This window comes from Camelus ferus, chromosome 7, assembly GCF_009834535.1.
Source record: "Camelus ferus isolate YT-003-E chromosome 7, BCGSAC_Cfer_1.0, whole genome shotgun sequence".
NCBI classification, from domain to species: domain Eukaryota; kingdom Metazoa; phylum Chordata; class Mammalia; order Artiodactyla; family Camelidae; genus Camelus; species Camelus ferus.
Genome location: NC_045702.1, coordinates 71,568,254 through 71,586,432, shown reverse-complemented (window position 1 = coordinate 71,586,432; position 18,179 = coordinate 71,568,254). Strand labels below are relative to the sequence as shown.

The 18,179-nt window shown below is 34.6% G+C and overlaps 1 protein-coding gene across 7 annotated transcripts in view; it reads left to right on the top strand.

Annotated features, from left to right (window-relative positions):
* LOC102523265 (platelet glycoprotein 4) overlaps positions 1–18,179 on the top strand; it is a 73,326-nt gene that overhangs the window by 46,801 nt on the left and 8,346 nt on the right. For all 7 annotated transcript variants that reach the window (XM_014562322.2, XM_014562324.2, XM_014562320.2 and 4 more), the window contains 6 exons: positions 6,975–7,135; positions 11,117–11,264; positions 11,701–11,880; positions 13,450–13,541; positions 15,518–15,564; positions 17,332–17,401. In XM_014562322.2, the coding sequence (XP_014417808.1) occupies positions 6,975–7,135; positions 11,117–11,264; positions 11,701–11,880; positions 13,450–13,541; positions 15,518–15,564; positions 17,332–17,401 (698 nt within the window). The remainder of the gene's footprint in view (positions 1–6,974; positions 7,136–11,116; positions 11,265–11,700; positions 11,881–13,449; positions 13,542–15,517; positions 15,565–17,331; positions 17,402–18,179) is intronic.

The following is an 18,179-nucleotide window of genomic DNA, read 5'->3' as shown; positions in this document are numbered from 1 at the left end:
TGAAATATTTATCTCATTCATAATGGCTAATCCCAAGGAAGTAAGAGTTTTGAGACATCAGAAATTTGCTTTTGTATACAGGCTAAGAGAGAATAAAATATTTACCCCAAGGAATACAAATTTTAACTGGGGAAAAGCATATTGTAAAAAAAAAAAAAAAATCCTGTGAAACTCCAGAATTGAATTTTAAAGTGTATAATATGGGAAATAAGTACTATTTAGAAAGAGAAATTTATCACAGTTTTCAAAAACTTCAGGAAGAAAGTGAGACCTGAGTTTGATTTTGAAGTATAAAACTTTGAATGTATATAGAGGACTGCAATAAAGGTGTCAAAGGACTGATTAATAGTATGGAAAAAGTTGTGGACATGTAACTAAATGTCATAAAGAGGGAAGGAAGAACACAGAAAATGTGCCAAAAATATAGGGTTAACAAGAAAAATAATTAGAAGGACAGCATGGGGTAAGATTTAGGAAGCTTTAAACATCAGGCAGAAGACTATTAACGTAATGATGTGATAGACAATAGTATTTGATGTATGTGTTCTGGTAGGTGTTAGATATAACAAAATGTGCATTCAGAGATTTCTTTTTTAATGGAATTGCAGTCAGTTACAATGTGGCAATTTCTGGTGTGCAGCATAATGTCCCAGTCATGCATGTATATACATATGTTCATTTTCATATTTTTTTCATTGAAGGTTATTAGATATTGAATATAGTTCCCTGTGCTATACAGAAGAAATTTGGTTTTTTATCTATTTTTATATATAGTAGCTATCATTTGCAAATCTCAAACTCCCAAATTTATCCCTTCCCATCCCCTTTCCCCCAGTAACCACAGATTGTTTACTGTGTCTGCGAGTCAGTTTCTGTTTTGTGGATGAGTTCATCAATGTCCTCTTTTTTATTTTTTTTAAGATTCCTCATATGAGTTGTATCGTATGGCATTTTCTTTTCTCTTTCTGGCTTAGTCCACTTAGAATGACAATCTCCAGGTCCATCCAAGTTGCTGCTAATGGCATTATTTTATTCTTTTTTATATCACTGTGTAGTATTCCATTGTATAAATAAGTATTCCATTGTATAAATATACCACACTTTCTTTATCTAGTCATGTGTAGATGGAGATTTAGAGATTGAAATCAAATATATTATATACTAATATACAATACTAACATACTATACACGAATATACTAAATAATTTATTTAGTCCTACAAAGAGCTTCATATATACCAATTCATTTAATTTCACAATTATCTATGAGTAGGTACTATTACTTATCCCATCTTACAAGCACAAGATCTTAAATCAACTTGCCTACTCATCTAGCCAAAAGGAAGAAGAGTTTCCAAACCTCAGCAATTTGAAGGCAGAGACAGAAGATTTACACACTCTTGTTCTCTTTAATTCTACAACAGAAAGTGCTGGAAACTGAGGAGACCCAAAACAAGAAAACCAGGCAAAGCTATATAGGACATGAGCACTTTCAAGGAGAATTTAAGACTCTTTTAGAAAGATCTTGGCACAATCTGTACATAAAAAGCACTCTGGTGTTGTGTGGTGGAGTACGTAAAACTGCTGGGTGAGTGATGCAGTTGGTTAGAGGGACTAAATAGGGAGAGAGAGGAGTAAAAATAGCAAACTGCAAGATGTCCAGTTGATGTACATTACTCATGGAAATGTATACCTTAGAATAAAAGGACAGGTTTCATAAGCGTTTTGATATGAGCATCAGTGTATATTTCAAAGACCAGAGCTCAGAGATTTGATCATTAATATAGAGATTACAGGTAAAACTGAACAGTAGATTTGCTTCCTAGGGAGTTTGAATGTAGAGACAAAAGAACAGAGGACCTGGCATACAGTAGGAGTCACATCTCTGAATCTGTGTAATTCCAGAGAGCCAACTGTCTAACCCCTGCCTCAGGAGCATTTAGGCTAATGATGTTATTTTACAAATACATACAAGTTTTACTACTGGTCAGTTTTTGTTTACCATTGAAACTCATTACAGATTACTTGCTTCATCTAATGGACTATTACCAAGTTGGGAAAGTTATTACCTGTATATGTGCCATTAAAAAAAAAAAAAAAGGACTGAAAGTGCTTAATTCAAAAAGATGAGAAAATCATTTCATGTTATCATCTAACTTTTAGAGGGCTGGGACACTTGATGCCTTCCAGTTTTAAAAGATGGTGTATCCTGATACCAGCATCTTAAATGGCCTGATATAGTCCATACATTTTACTTTATATATATGTATATTTCTTTATTCTTTATTTCAAAGGAGTGTTTTGTAGGGACTTCATGCTTTTCATAGATTATAGCTGAAAACTTTCTTACCAGTATTTTAGACTATGATTCCTCGTAGATTTGTGTGGAGCCAGCAGGTTTATGTAATATTGCTAGAGAGACTAAAAGTCAATGGTATGAGCTGCCATGAATGTGAAATTTAGAAACGACCAAAGGACTTTAGAAAAAGGTCAAAGTTCTGCCACCATTTACAAAGGACAATTTATCACTTGATATTGTTAATGCCATTCAATAACGTTTAGTGAACACTGTCTAACATAGGCAATTTTACCTATATTTTAATTTAATTTCCCTGTGATATCAATGGTAGAGCACCAACAAGGGGATTGAAGATTCTTTTTTTCCGTTAAAAGACTAATGTTCAGTGCTACCATCTTTCAGTTACACCATCGTTTTCTCCTCCCATTCTTGAATATTTTAGTAGCTTAAAAAATGCTTTCAGATAAAATGAATTGAAACAATAATTATTTGTTTAGTAAAATGATTAAATTTTAAATCAGTAGTCTATATTTACTAAAAATCTGTTTGTGTTAATTTCATAATATATGAAAGTGTTTCATTAGAGTATTTCCAGATAATGATAAAATAGTTTGTACATTTTCATAGTGTCTAAACGCAAAAAAATGCATGACGTATAGGTTGTTAAAGATGGTAGAATTGGTTTTAAATTTAATGACAATATATGAGAACATGAAACAATCTAAAACAAATTATAAATTTAAATAGCAGTATAAAAATGGATTAAACATTCATATATTTGCATATTAACTCCAATACTAAAGTCACTTAAAATGTTTTAAGAAATAGCAGGTCAGCATGTGTAATTTTCTTCCTCCAGCCAGATTTAATATTAATATAGTTAACTATGCCAAATACAAAATCTCCCATTTTAGGTTCTTATGTAAACTCTTGGTGGCTAATTTCCTGAGTTTCAGAAACATTAAATCTAATGTGTTCCACCAAATTTATTCTGGGTTTTAATTGATGTCTTGATAATCTGAGAATAAAACCACTTTCTGAATCTCAGCACATGTCACTAATACTCTAATTCACTCTTTCTCTCAGCATGCACACAAATGTGCAAAATAGTCATGTATGAGAAAAAAAACTTAAACACTGGAAAATTGCTTGTAACTGGTCCTAACAGAACAAATTGTGGCCGTGAGTGGAAAGGATGAAAAGTATTTTCAGCATGTTTCTGCTTTTTAGGGAAGTTTCATGTCACTGGATACAGAATAAATTTAAAAATGATTCAGTAGCAGAAAAAGATGTGTTACAGGATTTTACATGAGGTATTGCCACATGACTGGTTTAGACAGTAATGCTATGAACCAAGTAGTTAAAGCAAACTGGAAAGTAAATGAGATAAGAATTCTCCCTCTGAAGGGTGGGCAGGATTTGTATAATAATAGCCAGTATTTACTAGATGCTTGCTTTGTGCTAATGCTGTTCTAAGTGCTCACATTTATTAATTCTTGTAACAACATATGAGGATAAATATTTAATTACACCATATTCCACTTAGTTTGACATTCAAAAATACTAATTTTATAGTTCAACCTATTATTATTATTATTATTATTATTCCCATTTTACAGATAAGGAATCTGAGGTCCAAAGAAAGTAAATAATCTTCCCAAGGTTAAATGGTTAGCATTTGGGGATTAAACTTACAGCCTCTAGTTTCATTATTAACCAGTGCACTCTAGGTTTTGAGTGAGAAGCCAGTATACTTTGTCTAATGGAGACCCGGGTAAGGAAATCTACTCATAGATTAAAATCTGCTGTATGTGATGCTGTCTCTTGGCACTCTGTAAGATGCTTGAGAAATGGGATGATATATTTTCTACATATGTGCTCTATATACACTTCACTCATTGGAGATACCAGAGACATTTTAATAGTTACACTAAATTTGCCTGTCATGTTGATGAGTACTGCTTTTCTGTAACAGCAATAATCAAGTGATCATGTGACTAGATAGAAAATATTACCGTCCAAATATCTGCTTTCAAATTAATGTAGCAAAATAGAAGTTTCAAGGTAAATGGAAGTTTTAACCCAGCTGGAGACTCTGCCATGTGAGAGTCACCAGGTTGGAATCCAGCTGTTACCAGATCTGGAGAGTCTGAATGCTTAAAATCAGGGACAGATTTTTGTCCCTGTAAACAAAAACTGACCAGATGTACACATCAGCCAAGTGAGGGGATTTTAAATTATATTACTTTTCTTTGCACATAATTTGTGCTGCAAATTTAGTGAAAGATTTGCAAAATAGGCCAGATAGTCCAAAGTCCATTTGAAATCAAACTTCAATTCACAAAGGACATAAAAACTTTTGCTCCTTTTAAAATTAAAGGAACTTATGACATGTTTAGTCTTGGTTTTGAAGGAGGCCTATACAATTTTCAAGTACACATGATAGTGTTAAGAGAAATGCATTCCTATTCTGCCTGCTTCAGTATTTTTCTCTTTGTCTCTGGATCATGGTGTTATGGAAACTACACAAGGTTAGAGTGAAAGGCCTGATTCTCTGTTATCTACTACTAAACTGTCATACAACATTGAATCAGACATCTTTTCTGTAGGACCCACTTCTACCTCTAAAAAAAGTGGATGGGGTTAGATGACTCTAACAGCTGGTAATTCAGTGTGTTCTGTTCAACTCTTTGTGTTTCAGCTTTCCCATTTAAAAAAGTATCTCCAAAGAAACAAGTAAAGCAAAGTGATTCATGGCTTTTAGAAGAAAAAGGCATGCTACACTTACAGTGTCTTTAGAGTTAGGGAGTTTTCTGTCCTGCCAAGTATATTCTATCACAGTCTCTTTTGAATTCTGTAAGCATTTATTTAAGACGTACATGATAAATAATTGATATAGTATTAGTCTTTAAGATTCTTATACTAAGAGAGTAATCATGTGTATGTGTGTATGGTCCTGTGTCTTTTCCCCTCATAGTCTCTTGAAATGGGTAAATTAACATAGCTTTAAGCTTCCATATGGATTTCAGCTTCTATACCCTGTACAGTGAGGGTAAACCCTTTACACTTAGAAAACAGCCATAATACTTGACCTATATGCACTTTTTCTTAATTTTGGCCTTGCTGTGGAAATAGACTTTTTAGAAGTAAGTTTCTCAAGTACAAGTGTTGGAAAGAGTCAGAAGGTCTCACATCACTAGCAGCACCAGTGGACCCAGTGTGAAAGGTTGCAACAGCACAGGATTTTGCAATGGTGTCTCAGCTGACGTCTGTCCTTCTCTAAGGAATGCCTTTATTCTCTGCATTAAGCAATAAGTATCCTGAAGATACGAAATTTAGTTTGACCTCTACCAAGTAGGTGCAGAGGTGACAGGAAAAAAAGACAGTAAAAACATGATGTAAAGAGGACTCGCCTAAGGGTCAGAGACTAGGATGCTCATCATGACTGTACTTCTACGTGTTTGCCGGGTTGCCCTTGGGCCAGCCACCTGGGTTCTCAGAGCCTCAGCATGCTCCACTAGAAACGTGCTAACGCTCACTGTCCTTTCCTGACCCATCATTCCCTGAAGTGATGCTTCCAGGTGAAGGAACAAGCAGGTCGGCCTGTTCTGTACCATGGGTCTTCGGCTCGCTGTCTGTGGAGGACTCTCCTCCTCTCCCTCTGGCGCACCAGGCTGAGTGGGAGTTTTACACCTGGGTGCCCGCCCACGGTTCTCAGTTGGAAGCACTGCCTGCTGCAGAGTCAACTTGTCTGCCTTAGCTACTGCAGTTTCACAGACTTCCTGCTCAGAGAAAGACTTGGAAGGAAACCACGAGAGCATCTATGATAAAACTCCTCATTTTACAGAAAGCAAAACTGACCTAAGGGATTTGATGACTTTCTACTCGTTCCCACAGCTCCTAAAGCACAGGAGAGATTTCTAATGTCGGGTTTTCTGATTGTGTCACTGGTCTTTTTTCCACTTGTCTATCTTCACTACCGGGGGCATCAATGATCTTTAAGGAGTAAGACAACTTCCTTATTTCATTCTTTTATCTAAAAAGTGGTAACCTAATAGTAATGAGTTAGACGGCTGTAATATTTGGAAACAGGGACTAGTAGGTTTTTGCAAATAGTATATACTGAGACTTAGGAAAGCCACATGGAGCAGGATTTTAAAGGGGAGAAGTCAAATTTGTATTTTTCTTAATTTAACAAATGGTAAGTCATCTTCCCCTGAAGTGTTCAACTTTTAAAGAAAAGGAAAAAGCTTCTAATACCACTAGATTTTTCTGAGTTTTTCTGTTTTGCCTCCTCAGTCCAACTGAGGGCAGAAGAGAATTTAATGTTTGACGTGATAAGAATTTTTTGGAAAAAGCTTTAATAAAATTTGCTTAATAAAATGTGTTCCAAACTGTCGCAATACTGCCACAGGGTCACTCTAAAGCTTGCCAGTGGTTGGCCTTAAAATCAGCAGACATGTCTGCAACATCACACCCCTTGTAAAATGCTGACTGAAAGAATGTATAATAATTTGTTCAAAATAGTTCTGCTGAAAGCGTGTGACAAGGCTGTGAAGGTTCTCACTGACAAGGCACTTGAGCTTGGTCCCTACATTGACTAACTACAGGTTTTAACCTCCCATAAGTGCCCATATTTACTACAAATATATAACCCAAACTTTTTCCCCCCATAGGAAGTTGTCCTGGAAGAAGGTACAATTGCTTTTAAAAATTGGGTTAAAACAGGAACAGAAGTTTACAGACAGTTCTGGATCTTTGACGTGCAGAATCCAGAGGAAGTGAGAGTTAACAGCAGCAAAATTAAAGTTAAGCAAAGAGGTCCTTACACATACAGGTGAGTCCCCACAACAAAGTGGCACTCTTTCCTTGACTTCATGTATTTCTGAAAAAGCTTCCATTTGACAAATGTCATAGTATCAAAACGTACTTTGTATTTTCTTGTCATTAATATATATTGAAATACTTTGTTTCTGCCTATATAAAATCCTAACCTAAGGATTTAACTAGTAAAAGTGATACAATTTCAGGAAGAAAATTATAGTTTTACCTTTGTGGCTTATATTCACAAGAATTTTAAATATACATGCTAAATAGAAAAAAAATCTATCAAAATTTTAAAAATCAAAGTATTTTAGAAGTCCTAAAGTTGAATGTGTTGGTTATAGGAGTGGATCCCACTGTGTGGCTCCTGGACCAGCAATATCCACATCACCTGGAAACTGAGCAGAAATCCAAATTCTCAGGCCCCTCTTAGATCACATGAATCCAAGTACTCTTGGTGTGGAGCCCAACAAGGAGTTTTACAAATACTCGGGATGATTTCAGTACATACTCAAGTTTGAGAACCATAGCATTAAGCTGACTTTACATAACTACAATACCTGAAAAGGATTTATGTTCAATCTTATTTCTGGGTCATATGAGTGTTTGTCTATTCAGTAGTTTCATTCTTACATTTTCTCCAGTACTGAGAGTGAATTAATAGTTTAACACACTTTTGAATAGAATCATAGAATATCAGAACTAGGGGGAAAATAATGAGGCAGAAGTTTTCATTTCATAGATTAAAAAAAAAAAAAAAAAACCTGACCAGGGGACTTGAAATGACTTGTCCACTTTAACACAAACCTAGGACCTGATAACTCTGACTTTTGTGTACATTTTCTCCTAATTAAATTATAAACTATGCTTTGATAGGAGAAATGATTTAATTCAGGGGACTATACATATGTCTTTTCCAACTATCAAAGTAAGAAAAGGGGAGACTGAGGTGCTAAAATTACTAACCTTATCCAAGGATTAGGAATATATTTATGATATCCATATGAGAACAGAGTTAAGTCTTACTGGATCATTTGTTATTACAAATGTAGATTTTCCCCTCAAGAATAATTACAACTAGTTGTACACTGTGATCAAGTATTACCACAAAATTTCACATCTGGAATGATTTCTTACAGTTCACAGTATTACTTTCTCATCTGTTTTGTAATCCATAATTACATACTTTCTTTGCTTTCCGTGCATTAATATGTTCCTAGAGTGACAACTCACACTCAAACATAGCACATGAGACATAAGCCTCAGAGAGGCCTTGGTGGCTGTTCTGTCCTGGTAATTATCCCCAAGTCTCCTGTCTCCATGCAGTTGTCTGGGACAAGTCACAACTCTGTGAAAGATAATTTGATTTTCATTGTTTTTTAAAAAAAAAAAAATCTCTGGAAAATATTTTTATTTTTTCATGGTCATATAGTTACATTATGATCAAAGCCCTGTATGACTATCTTGTTCCAAAAAATGTTGTAGCTATGTTGTATATACCTATGAATATCTAAGACTCACATATGACTTAATAAGAATCTAAGCATAATTGTTTAAAATAAATACCCTGAAAGATCTGAATGCCTATGAGAAAAGAAAATAGTTGTTAGAATTTGAAAACTCATTGTGGTTTTTTGTTTAATATTTATTTTCTGTGGAGGGCCATGTTTTTACTTTAAAGGATAAATTGGGGAATGGGAAAACATACAACAATCAATCCGGTTCTAGTCCTGCTCTGGCAGGTGCCAGCTACTATCCATTTTATTCTTTAACCTCTCTCTCTAAGAGATGGAAGTGGGGGTGGGTGAGATGTGATTCACTTACTTACAGGGGCAGTGAGGGAGGGCTGGGGAACAGAAGGAGGATTTACAACTAAACTATAGAAATAATAAACTCCTATTTACATAACAACGTTAAAGGGATTTATGATCACTTATAAGTCATCTTGTCTCATGGTGTCACCAAAATGGAGATAGTGTCTGCTTGGATGCCTTAAATAATGGGAAAATAGCTTTCAGCAATAGTTAATAGTTTCAGAGTCGTCCATGTGTGGAACTGAGCCTGCCTCCCCATAAAATTATACCCTGAATTCATTTGAAATTGTAAGTGGAGGAGGATGTCTCTCCTCAGTGAGAACCACAGGCTTATTTGGCTGCTGAAGTGAGCCTGATGGAAATTTGACTGACAAGCTTTAAAATGGGTCAAAACATGAAACTGCCCAGATTAAGATCTGAATTATATACATTCCAGCCTACACCAGCTCTCTGAATAGCCAGTAATTCCTTCACAGTATTCTAAATCCAACATAAATCTTTTTTTTTTTTTTTTAAGTTACTTTGGCAGTAGTACAAAGAAAGCAATCTTGGGCTAAATCTGAGGCAAATTCCTGCCTTTAACCGTATTAATCAACACTTTCTAAAACTTGCATATATTCTAATTTTTAAACAAAAAATTGAGTGATTATATTCTCTTTTTTAAGAGTACATTCTAAACGCAGCCGTCAGTTTAAAGATTATTCTGTTAGTACCATCTACTGGTATAATGTTGTAAGTACAACTAAGTAAAGGAATTTGGGTCACGATTCTTTTGCTATTTCAATCCATATATAGATAAATATTCCTGAAAATAAAAGGGTTGTAATTTTAAGTGTTAATAATATGTAATCTAATTTTAAAATACAGTTATCTAAGAGAAAATAGTAATTGAATAGTAATAGACTGTCCTGGCTCTTCGTATGTCTCCAGTACTCCAAGAAGAGGAAATAATAAAGTTTTGATGAAATTATATTAGAAATAAAATTTAATTCTATCTTTTTGAGAATTCCCTTTTTAAAGAATATGAACAATTAATTTATTCATTCAAAAATATTTATCGAAAACTTAACATGTACCAGACGCTGCTTGGGTGTACAAAATACTTATTTACCTTATCGGCAGGGATTTACATTTTTATTATACCTAGTCAAAATCAGGTGTGGTTTTTCTTGGTTTGTTTTGTTTTTACATTTCAGTCCTATGTTTTTTTACATTCTTAAGTTAGGTAACAAAAGACTATTAGAAACTCACACCATAGACACTGAGATATATGACAGCAATGAATAATGCATGTATCTTATGTCATCTCAGTAAATATCTTGTTCTTGCAAAAGATTTTTTTACCTAAACATCACCCTTCACCATATTCCTATAAAGTAGTTGGTACTTTGCCTAGAGATTTTAGAGTCAGGAGCTTAGAACTAATGAGGATACAACACATGGCAAGGGATGGAGGGGAAATGATCTGTAAAATGGAAATTATATTCCATTAGTTCTCTTTAATTCTCATTAAAATACTAGAAATGATGGACAAGCCAGTGCTAGGAAGGCTGTGCACTTTGAACACTCTTTCTAATATGAGAAAACATGCTGTTACCATTCTGCTACTTAAACCTCTCTCCCGTCCCCTGCTGACCCTCCAGATAAAAGCTGAACATTTGAGTATGGGACACAACACTTTAATATTTGAGATCTTGTTTATTTCAGTGGCTTTATTTCCTATGACTCTCCTTACTTGGGCTCTGTAAACCAAACTTACTGAAATGTGCATTTCTAAAAGTACACCATGTTCTTTTTATCTTATACTTTGTACCCTACTTTACCTAACTAAACTTCGATTTGTCATTCAGACACTTAATGTGGAACTGTATCTTGTCCATTATCCCCACCATGACTATCTCAAGCCAGGGTTTGAACCTGTTCTGTTTTTTCCCACAGACTGTGTAAACTCTAATAATAACACATATTCCTTCTCCCCTGCTATGCAAACCTAAGAACCCCCTTCTTGTTAATTTGCTAGACTCAGGATTGGCTTGTTTATCATTTTAATCTACTTGTTTAGCATAATTTCTGACATAGGCTAGGTACTCAAAAATTATTTGCTGCATGCATGAATGGCATTTGAGAATCAATGTTCACTTGAAACAATTTTTAAAATTTTATTTACTTCTGTTTTTCAGAGTTCGTTATCTAGCCAAGGAAAATATAACCCAGGACCCTGAGACCCACACGGTCTCTTTCAGTCAGCCCAACGGTGCCATCTTTGAACCCTCACTATCAGTTGGAACAGAGAATGACACTTTCACCATTCTCAATTTGGCTGTAGCAGTAAGTATACAAACAGCAAAATTACTTGTTTTGAAATATTCTATAATCCAAAATAATCTCATGATTACAACTCTTATTAGATATTATTTAGTCATTTTTATGAAAGTGTGTTCTTATGTCATTAATTTGAATTAAGATCATTTGGAAACATGACAAGATCATATAATCAACTGAATTACATGACCACTTAAAGTGCACCATTAAAAAGGTAGGACTTACCTTTTTAAAGTCTCTTCCCGTGGCTCACACTAGGCAGATAAATGTAATCATTCAGAGATTAGGAAACATTACACTCTTAGTCGTGGCAAGATTTTGTAGTAATTTAAAGAATACAGTTAAAATTGTTCTATCAAACTTATTTCTAGTATTTATCCATTTATTTGTTAAACACCTGACGCTGCAATTGATCACTTAAACAGTGATTTTGTTTTTGTAGGCTGCAGCCCACCTCTATCCAAGTACACTTATTCAAGGATTGCTCAATTCATATATCAAGAAGTCCAAATCTTCTATGTTTCAAAGAAGAACTGTGAAAGAACTATTGTGGGGCTATACAGATCCATTCTTGAAATTGGTTCCATACCCTATTGCTACCACAGTTGGTGTGTTTTATCCTGTGAGTACCAAAATTGAATGTTGCTATTGTTACTTTAATTGGATAAATATAATGGCATTGGCAATTTCATAATTCTATAGTTTAATGTACTAACCCTATTTGTGATCTGGGAATACATACTCTGCTTTTTAGAAAGTCTCTATATCTCCATGGATTTAGCTTTTCTTGGCAAAATTCACTTACCCAAATTTAACAATTAAATTTAAAATTCGGAAACTGAGATTTAATAAGATTTCTACTCATCAATAAATATCCACTTATATCCACTTGTTTAAAGTTAGTTTGTAAATTGGTAAGGTTTTGAACATTGTTTTCAGTTTTCTTTTCCTGTCAAAAAAAATCCAAGTTTAATACCATATTTTTATTTGCAATATATATATTCACGTCATCTTCCTTCTCTAGACCTCTTACAAATTGGTTTTAATGTAAATTTAAGTTAGCCAAAATTGCACATGAGACTGATACATCAGCAATGTCATATTTTCATAGAATTAGTTGATAAGAACATTTGTTAATCTACAAATATCATGAAATGGCAGTATGAAGATGAAAGAAAATGTGAACTTGGTGATGTACCTAGTTACAGCTTAATGTTTTGAATTATAAATAGGACAAGATGACTCCTCAGTTGATATTTTGAATTCATTTGGCACTATATGTGATATTACTTATATTCTGCAGTTCATTGTTGTATTTTACATTTAGATGGATTTCAGGGTTGCAGGGTTATATATCAATTAAATATGAATGTACAGTAATTTCAGAGATCAGAGATTCAGTAACTTTTTTTTTAATTGAAGTGTAGTCAGTTTACAATGTGTCAGTTTCTGGTGTACAGCATAATGTTTCAGTCATACATATACATACATATATTCCTATTCCTTTTCATATTCTTTTTCATTAGAAGTTACTACAAGATATTGAATATATAGTTCCCTGTGCTACACAGAATAAACTTACTATCTATTTTATATATATTAGTTAGTATCTGCAAATCTCGAACTCCCAATTTTTCCCTGCCCGTCTCCTTCCCTCTATGGTAACTGTAAGTTTGTTTTCTGTGTGTGTGTGAGTCTGTTCTATTGTAAATAATATTTTTTAACTCAAATACTCTTAACTCTTTCCTGGGCTAATTCTGTTTTTAATTTTGTGTACCTAATCTTCAGTAAGCACTTACTAGAGATCATGACATTTAGAATACTTCTAGAAATCTGTCATTGTTCTCATAGGTTTTGTTCACTATCCCCTCACCTCAGTGTGATAACAGCAGTGATCAAAATGGCATTTCTGGCTTAAGGATGACAGAGTGCTGGAGCTGGGTCATGTCAGCTTCTGATTGTTGTTTTCTTCCTTTGTCTCAGCATCTAGCACTTATTTCTAGGCACCTGTTAGAGTCTACCTTTTTAAAATGTAAAGACCAATCATTTAAAAACTTTATTGCATATATATTTCATATCATGTAAGTTAATTATGAATAAGTAGTGTTTGACAAATGTTAATTATATATTTTATAACACAGAAAATATGGCTTGTTCTAGAGGTAGTGTTTTTTTGTGCATTTCTTTCCAGTACAATAATACTGCAGATGGAGTTTATAAAGTTTTCACCGGAAAAGACAACATAAGCAAAGTTGCCATAATTGACACATATAAAGGCAAAAAGTAAGTATCCAGGTAAACTCTGTGTGTGTGTGTGTGTGTGTGTGTGTGTGTGTGTGTGTGTGTGTGTGTGTGACACTAGGGGACTGTAAGGCAGGTAAGTGGTTTAGTAACAACTGCTAAGGCACAGGCACCCACCTGTGGAACACAGCGGCCTGTATCTCAGCCCTAGGATCGAACTCCTGTTGTGCCAGGCGTTATCCCTTTAGTTGTGACGACTGGCCACACCAGTACAGAGCTGCCGAGTACCAGCCCCACTTGAGGGTTGACCTCTATGCACAAGTTCTCTTACCTAAAGAAATCTAAGGGGACTATTTCCATCTCTGCGGCATAACCAGCACTATCACGTACCCATACAATTATGTAACCATGAATGGAAAGGAAGACAACACATCAACTCTTTGTCTAGCAGGTAGGAAAATATATCTTACTGTTTTTTTGTTTTTGTTTTGTTTACTGAGCATGTCAAATAAAAATTGTTCCTTCCAGTGACATGATGTAATGTGTCTATAAAGATGGAAGCTCAGTGAATCCATGCCAGTGCTTTCATGATCTTCTTCAAAATCTTCTCGTAATAGTTTTCTATATTGCTAACACAGCTTTTTAAAGACTTTATCAATGCAAAAATGGAATTAGTATTTTATGTTCTAAAATTTACATACTAAATTTGAAAATAAAGAGCCTGCCTCCTATGAAGTAGTAACAGAATGAGATATATTCATAGAGCCAGGATTTCCTTTCATTCCCCAGCTCCTGCCTGTTCATCTGTCTAAAATAGGAAGAACCCCAGTATATATCAAGAAAATCTTTTTTTTCTCAGAGTTAAAATGTGTTTTAGAGCAGTTATTTCCTGACAAAAAGAAAGTAATGAAAGTCAAAATATATGAAATCTTTTTATTAATTAACCTCACGCTAAGTCCCTATCTCAAAATTGTATACAACAGTTAAATACTTCTGTATTCCTTTATCTTGTATTCCTTTGTCTTCTGCAGAGACCATAGTCACATATATTTTATAGAAAAGTCTAATGGAGGAAAGCAAACACTTGTAAATACTCATTTCAGGGGAAATCATATCACTGTCTGGTGAAAAACATGTGTATTTCCTCCATTTAAATATTACAGAGAGGTTTTGAGAAGAGTTAGTAGGTGCTCCAAACTTGGGTAAGAATTTCACAATAAGATTATGCTAAGGTTAATTTAACTGATGGCGAGACTGAGCATGATTAACAGCTTATGTTGTTTAAAAAAGCAACAGCGTGCCTTGACATCTTACTAGATGGGTTTTTCACCATCCTAACATACCATTTTCCTGTCATCAAAAACTGGCTAAGAGTACAGAGAAACTATCACTACTGTTGTTTTTATTGTTTCCAGATATTTTAACATATATCTTATGTAGATACCAGAGTATAAATGAGTAAACTCTGTCCTGCTTTAATGCCAGCTCATACAAGAGTTAAAAGGGGGGAGAGTATAAATCCATCTACTACACGTTTCCAGTCTCTATTGATCAAACATCTGCTTCTCTTTCTTTCCTCCTCCACACTCCCCTCTTGTCCCCAGTTACCCACTTAATATTTTCCTCCAGTTCAGTTTGAACACTCAATGTATGACACAATCCAGTTTTCCCACTGGGGAAAAAAACTTTCCCCTAAAAGATCTAAATTTCTGAAATGTATTTCTCAATGCTCTTTTCTGCAGAATTCTGTCAGTTCCAAGTTGTTTCTAACATTTGGCAGTTTTTATTTTGTAATCTGGTCACTTAGTGGTATCAGACATTTCATTCATCTCAACAAGATGAAAACTTCAAACAAAACATAGACCAAATGATCTAGAACATTTCTTAAACTTAGTTTGTCATGTCTAATCAATATTTATTATTTTAGTAGACGTAATGAATCCTAATAGACAAAGAAAGTAATGTGAGAAAGTGTTCTGGAAATGAGAATGTTAATTTTCTTTTCTTTAATCCCTAAGGAATCTCTCCTATTGGCCAAGTTATTGTGACATGGTTAATGGTACAGGTAAGGGAAATGTTTTGTGGTAATAATCACAATGGAACCACCTCCTTTCTCCCCACATAATCCACCACCATACCTACACTGTTCTGGAGGCTGAGGGTAAGCAGTTACCTCTCTTTATATCCCTCCACCATAATGCAGAGTGTCTATTCTGGTACAGGCTTAGTAAATGTCTGTCTAACATGATGGGATTTCTGAAGATTAACCACTGAGGATTAGCCTTTACTGTACTACTGGGGAAATGTTCGCTTTGTAAAAACTTGACTTAATCAACTGCTTTCCTGGCCACAAAATTAAGGGGTTAGAAAAACTTAGAGTAGTAGTTACTGTTTACATCTTTTGTAAATACTCTAGGGATGATACGTTTTAAAACTGAAAGTTTTTAAAAATGAAGATATTACAGAAGGTAAAACATATGGCCAACTGGAGCTTTCGTATGAGGTAGAATCAGTGAAGTTGCAAGACAGGGCCATACAGTTGGAATAAGATGGTCAGAATGAGAGAGAGAACAGCAGGAACAAAAACAAGGTGAAGTACTAACCAGAAAAATGTATGCAAAAATGTACATTCTGAATTAGACTTGGGAAGAAAGAAGGTACAGTGAGTCCATTTACAGATCCAGCTTATTTTTTTTTTCTTGAAGAAAAGCAAAGCATACATATGCCTATTAGTTTAAGAATTAATATTTTAAAAAGCAATGGAAATTGAATACCATGAGGTAATTAAAATCAAAGGTGAGCTGTCAACTATTAAGAAGCCAAAGCAGAGCATAATGTTTACAAACTTGGTGAAGCAATACTTATAGGAAAGTATAATATATTGTTATACTGTTAAATTTCATTTATCACAAGATTATCACAAAAGTGTAAATGAAATGTAGTAAGATTCCAAGGTTGGCGCACTTACCAGAAAAAGAACATGGTATTCATAACTGAAGGGTGGGTCTTACTGTTTTCATCAAATGAATTCAGTGGTGGGTCATTTTGGTGATACTCATTTGTGGAGCAAAGGGAGGAATTATCTAGTTATTTCTTCTCCTATCCAGTGTGTGCCATGGATCTTAACCATAGTAGAGATTCAGTAAACTCAACAAATGCCCTTCTATTTTGATGTATACATTTTCAAACTATTTGCATGGAATTCTGTTTAGTGAGAGAACTTTAATAAGTGATTTAAAAAATATTAAACAGCCATTAGGCAGATGAATGACTATCAAAAGTAAAAAACAACATTTACCAAAACAGGAGTTGTAACTGACCCTGAAGGTAATAAAAGTGCACTCTACTGATAGGGTGGGGGCGTTCTAAAACCAAACACAATCCTTATTTTAACAACATGTGGTTTTGCTATTGGTTTTTTAAACTCTTGTTTAAGGAGTGGGAACATTTAATATGAAATTGAGTACCAGTGAATGTGTACAGTACAGAGTTGTTGAATATCTGGTAGCTGTTAGCCATACATCACAGTTAAGCACTGGAACTCTGCTAGAGCAAACAAATATTCCGTAAGTATAAAGCACACTGACTGGATTTTGAGACTTGTTAACTTTTATATAGATTACATGTTAAAATGATACTTCGGATGTATTGGGTTAAAGAAAATAGAACTGATGCTTTTATCATTTTAAAATGTGGCTTCTGGAGAATTTTTAAATTGCATATACAGTTTGCATTATATTTCTATTAACTATGCTGGAATCAAGATTTCTAGATTTGTCTGGGACATACACACTACATCTAATCCTTTGCCCCTGGCCTGATTTTTAAACAGATGCAGCCTCCTTTCCACCTTTCGTTGAGAAGACCCGGGTATTGCAGTTCTTTTCCGCTGACATTTGCAGGTAAGACAAAGACACCCAGCTATTTCTCCAGCTCAGAATCCTTCCCCCAACTGACAAAACACAGACCACCAAGATCACACTCAAAAATCAAGTTATTTGAGAAAAATAAATTTACGGAAGTTTTTCTTGATAGATTAAGAATACACACAGTATGAAAATCATAGTGTGTTTATTAAGTCTTTAAAAAATTAACGAATGTAGAAGTAGTGCAAATCACTCTCTTGTCATCTTTAAGCAAGAACTATTTTTTCTGTCTTCTATTAAAATAGTAGTATGTTTAATAACAGTCAAGTCTAGAAGGGCGTGCCCAAACTTTCTAAAGATGTCCAGAGATGATATACCATTGTCACTATGTTAATGTGCTCTACTGACACTACAGCACCTGTTCAAGTTTATGGGTCAAAGCTACCACATAGGGATTGGCACCCACACCGCTGTGTTGAATCCTAGCCCTGTTTCTAAACTCTGCATGGTGTGGGCAAGCCTTTAATATCTCTGAAACATTTCCCTATCTGTAAAACTGAAGACAGGAGCATTTCTTCAAATAGGGATATCTGAGGATTAGAAAAAAAACATGTATTGAGCCCCAGTACGTTGCTGAGATTATGGTGAACACTTGGGAAATGATGGAGGCGTAGGAGACATTTATCAAACACTCACATGCACATACCCCAGCAGGTGAGCAGCCTTTCTCTCCAGGGTTAAGTTTTAGAAGACTAAAATTTTATTTTTATTTCACTTAAAGTGGACATAAATGAAGGATTTGATGGAGTCATAT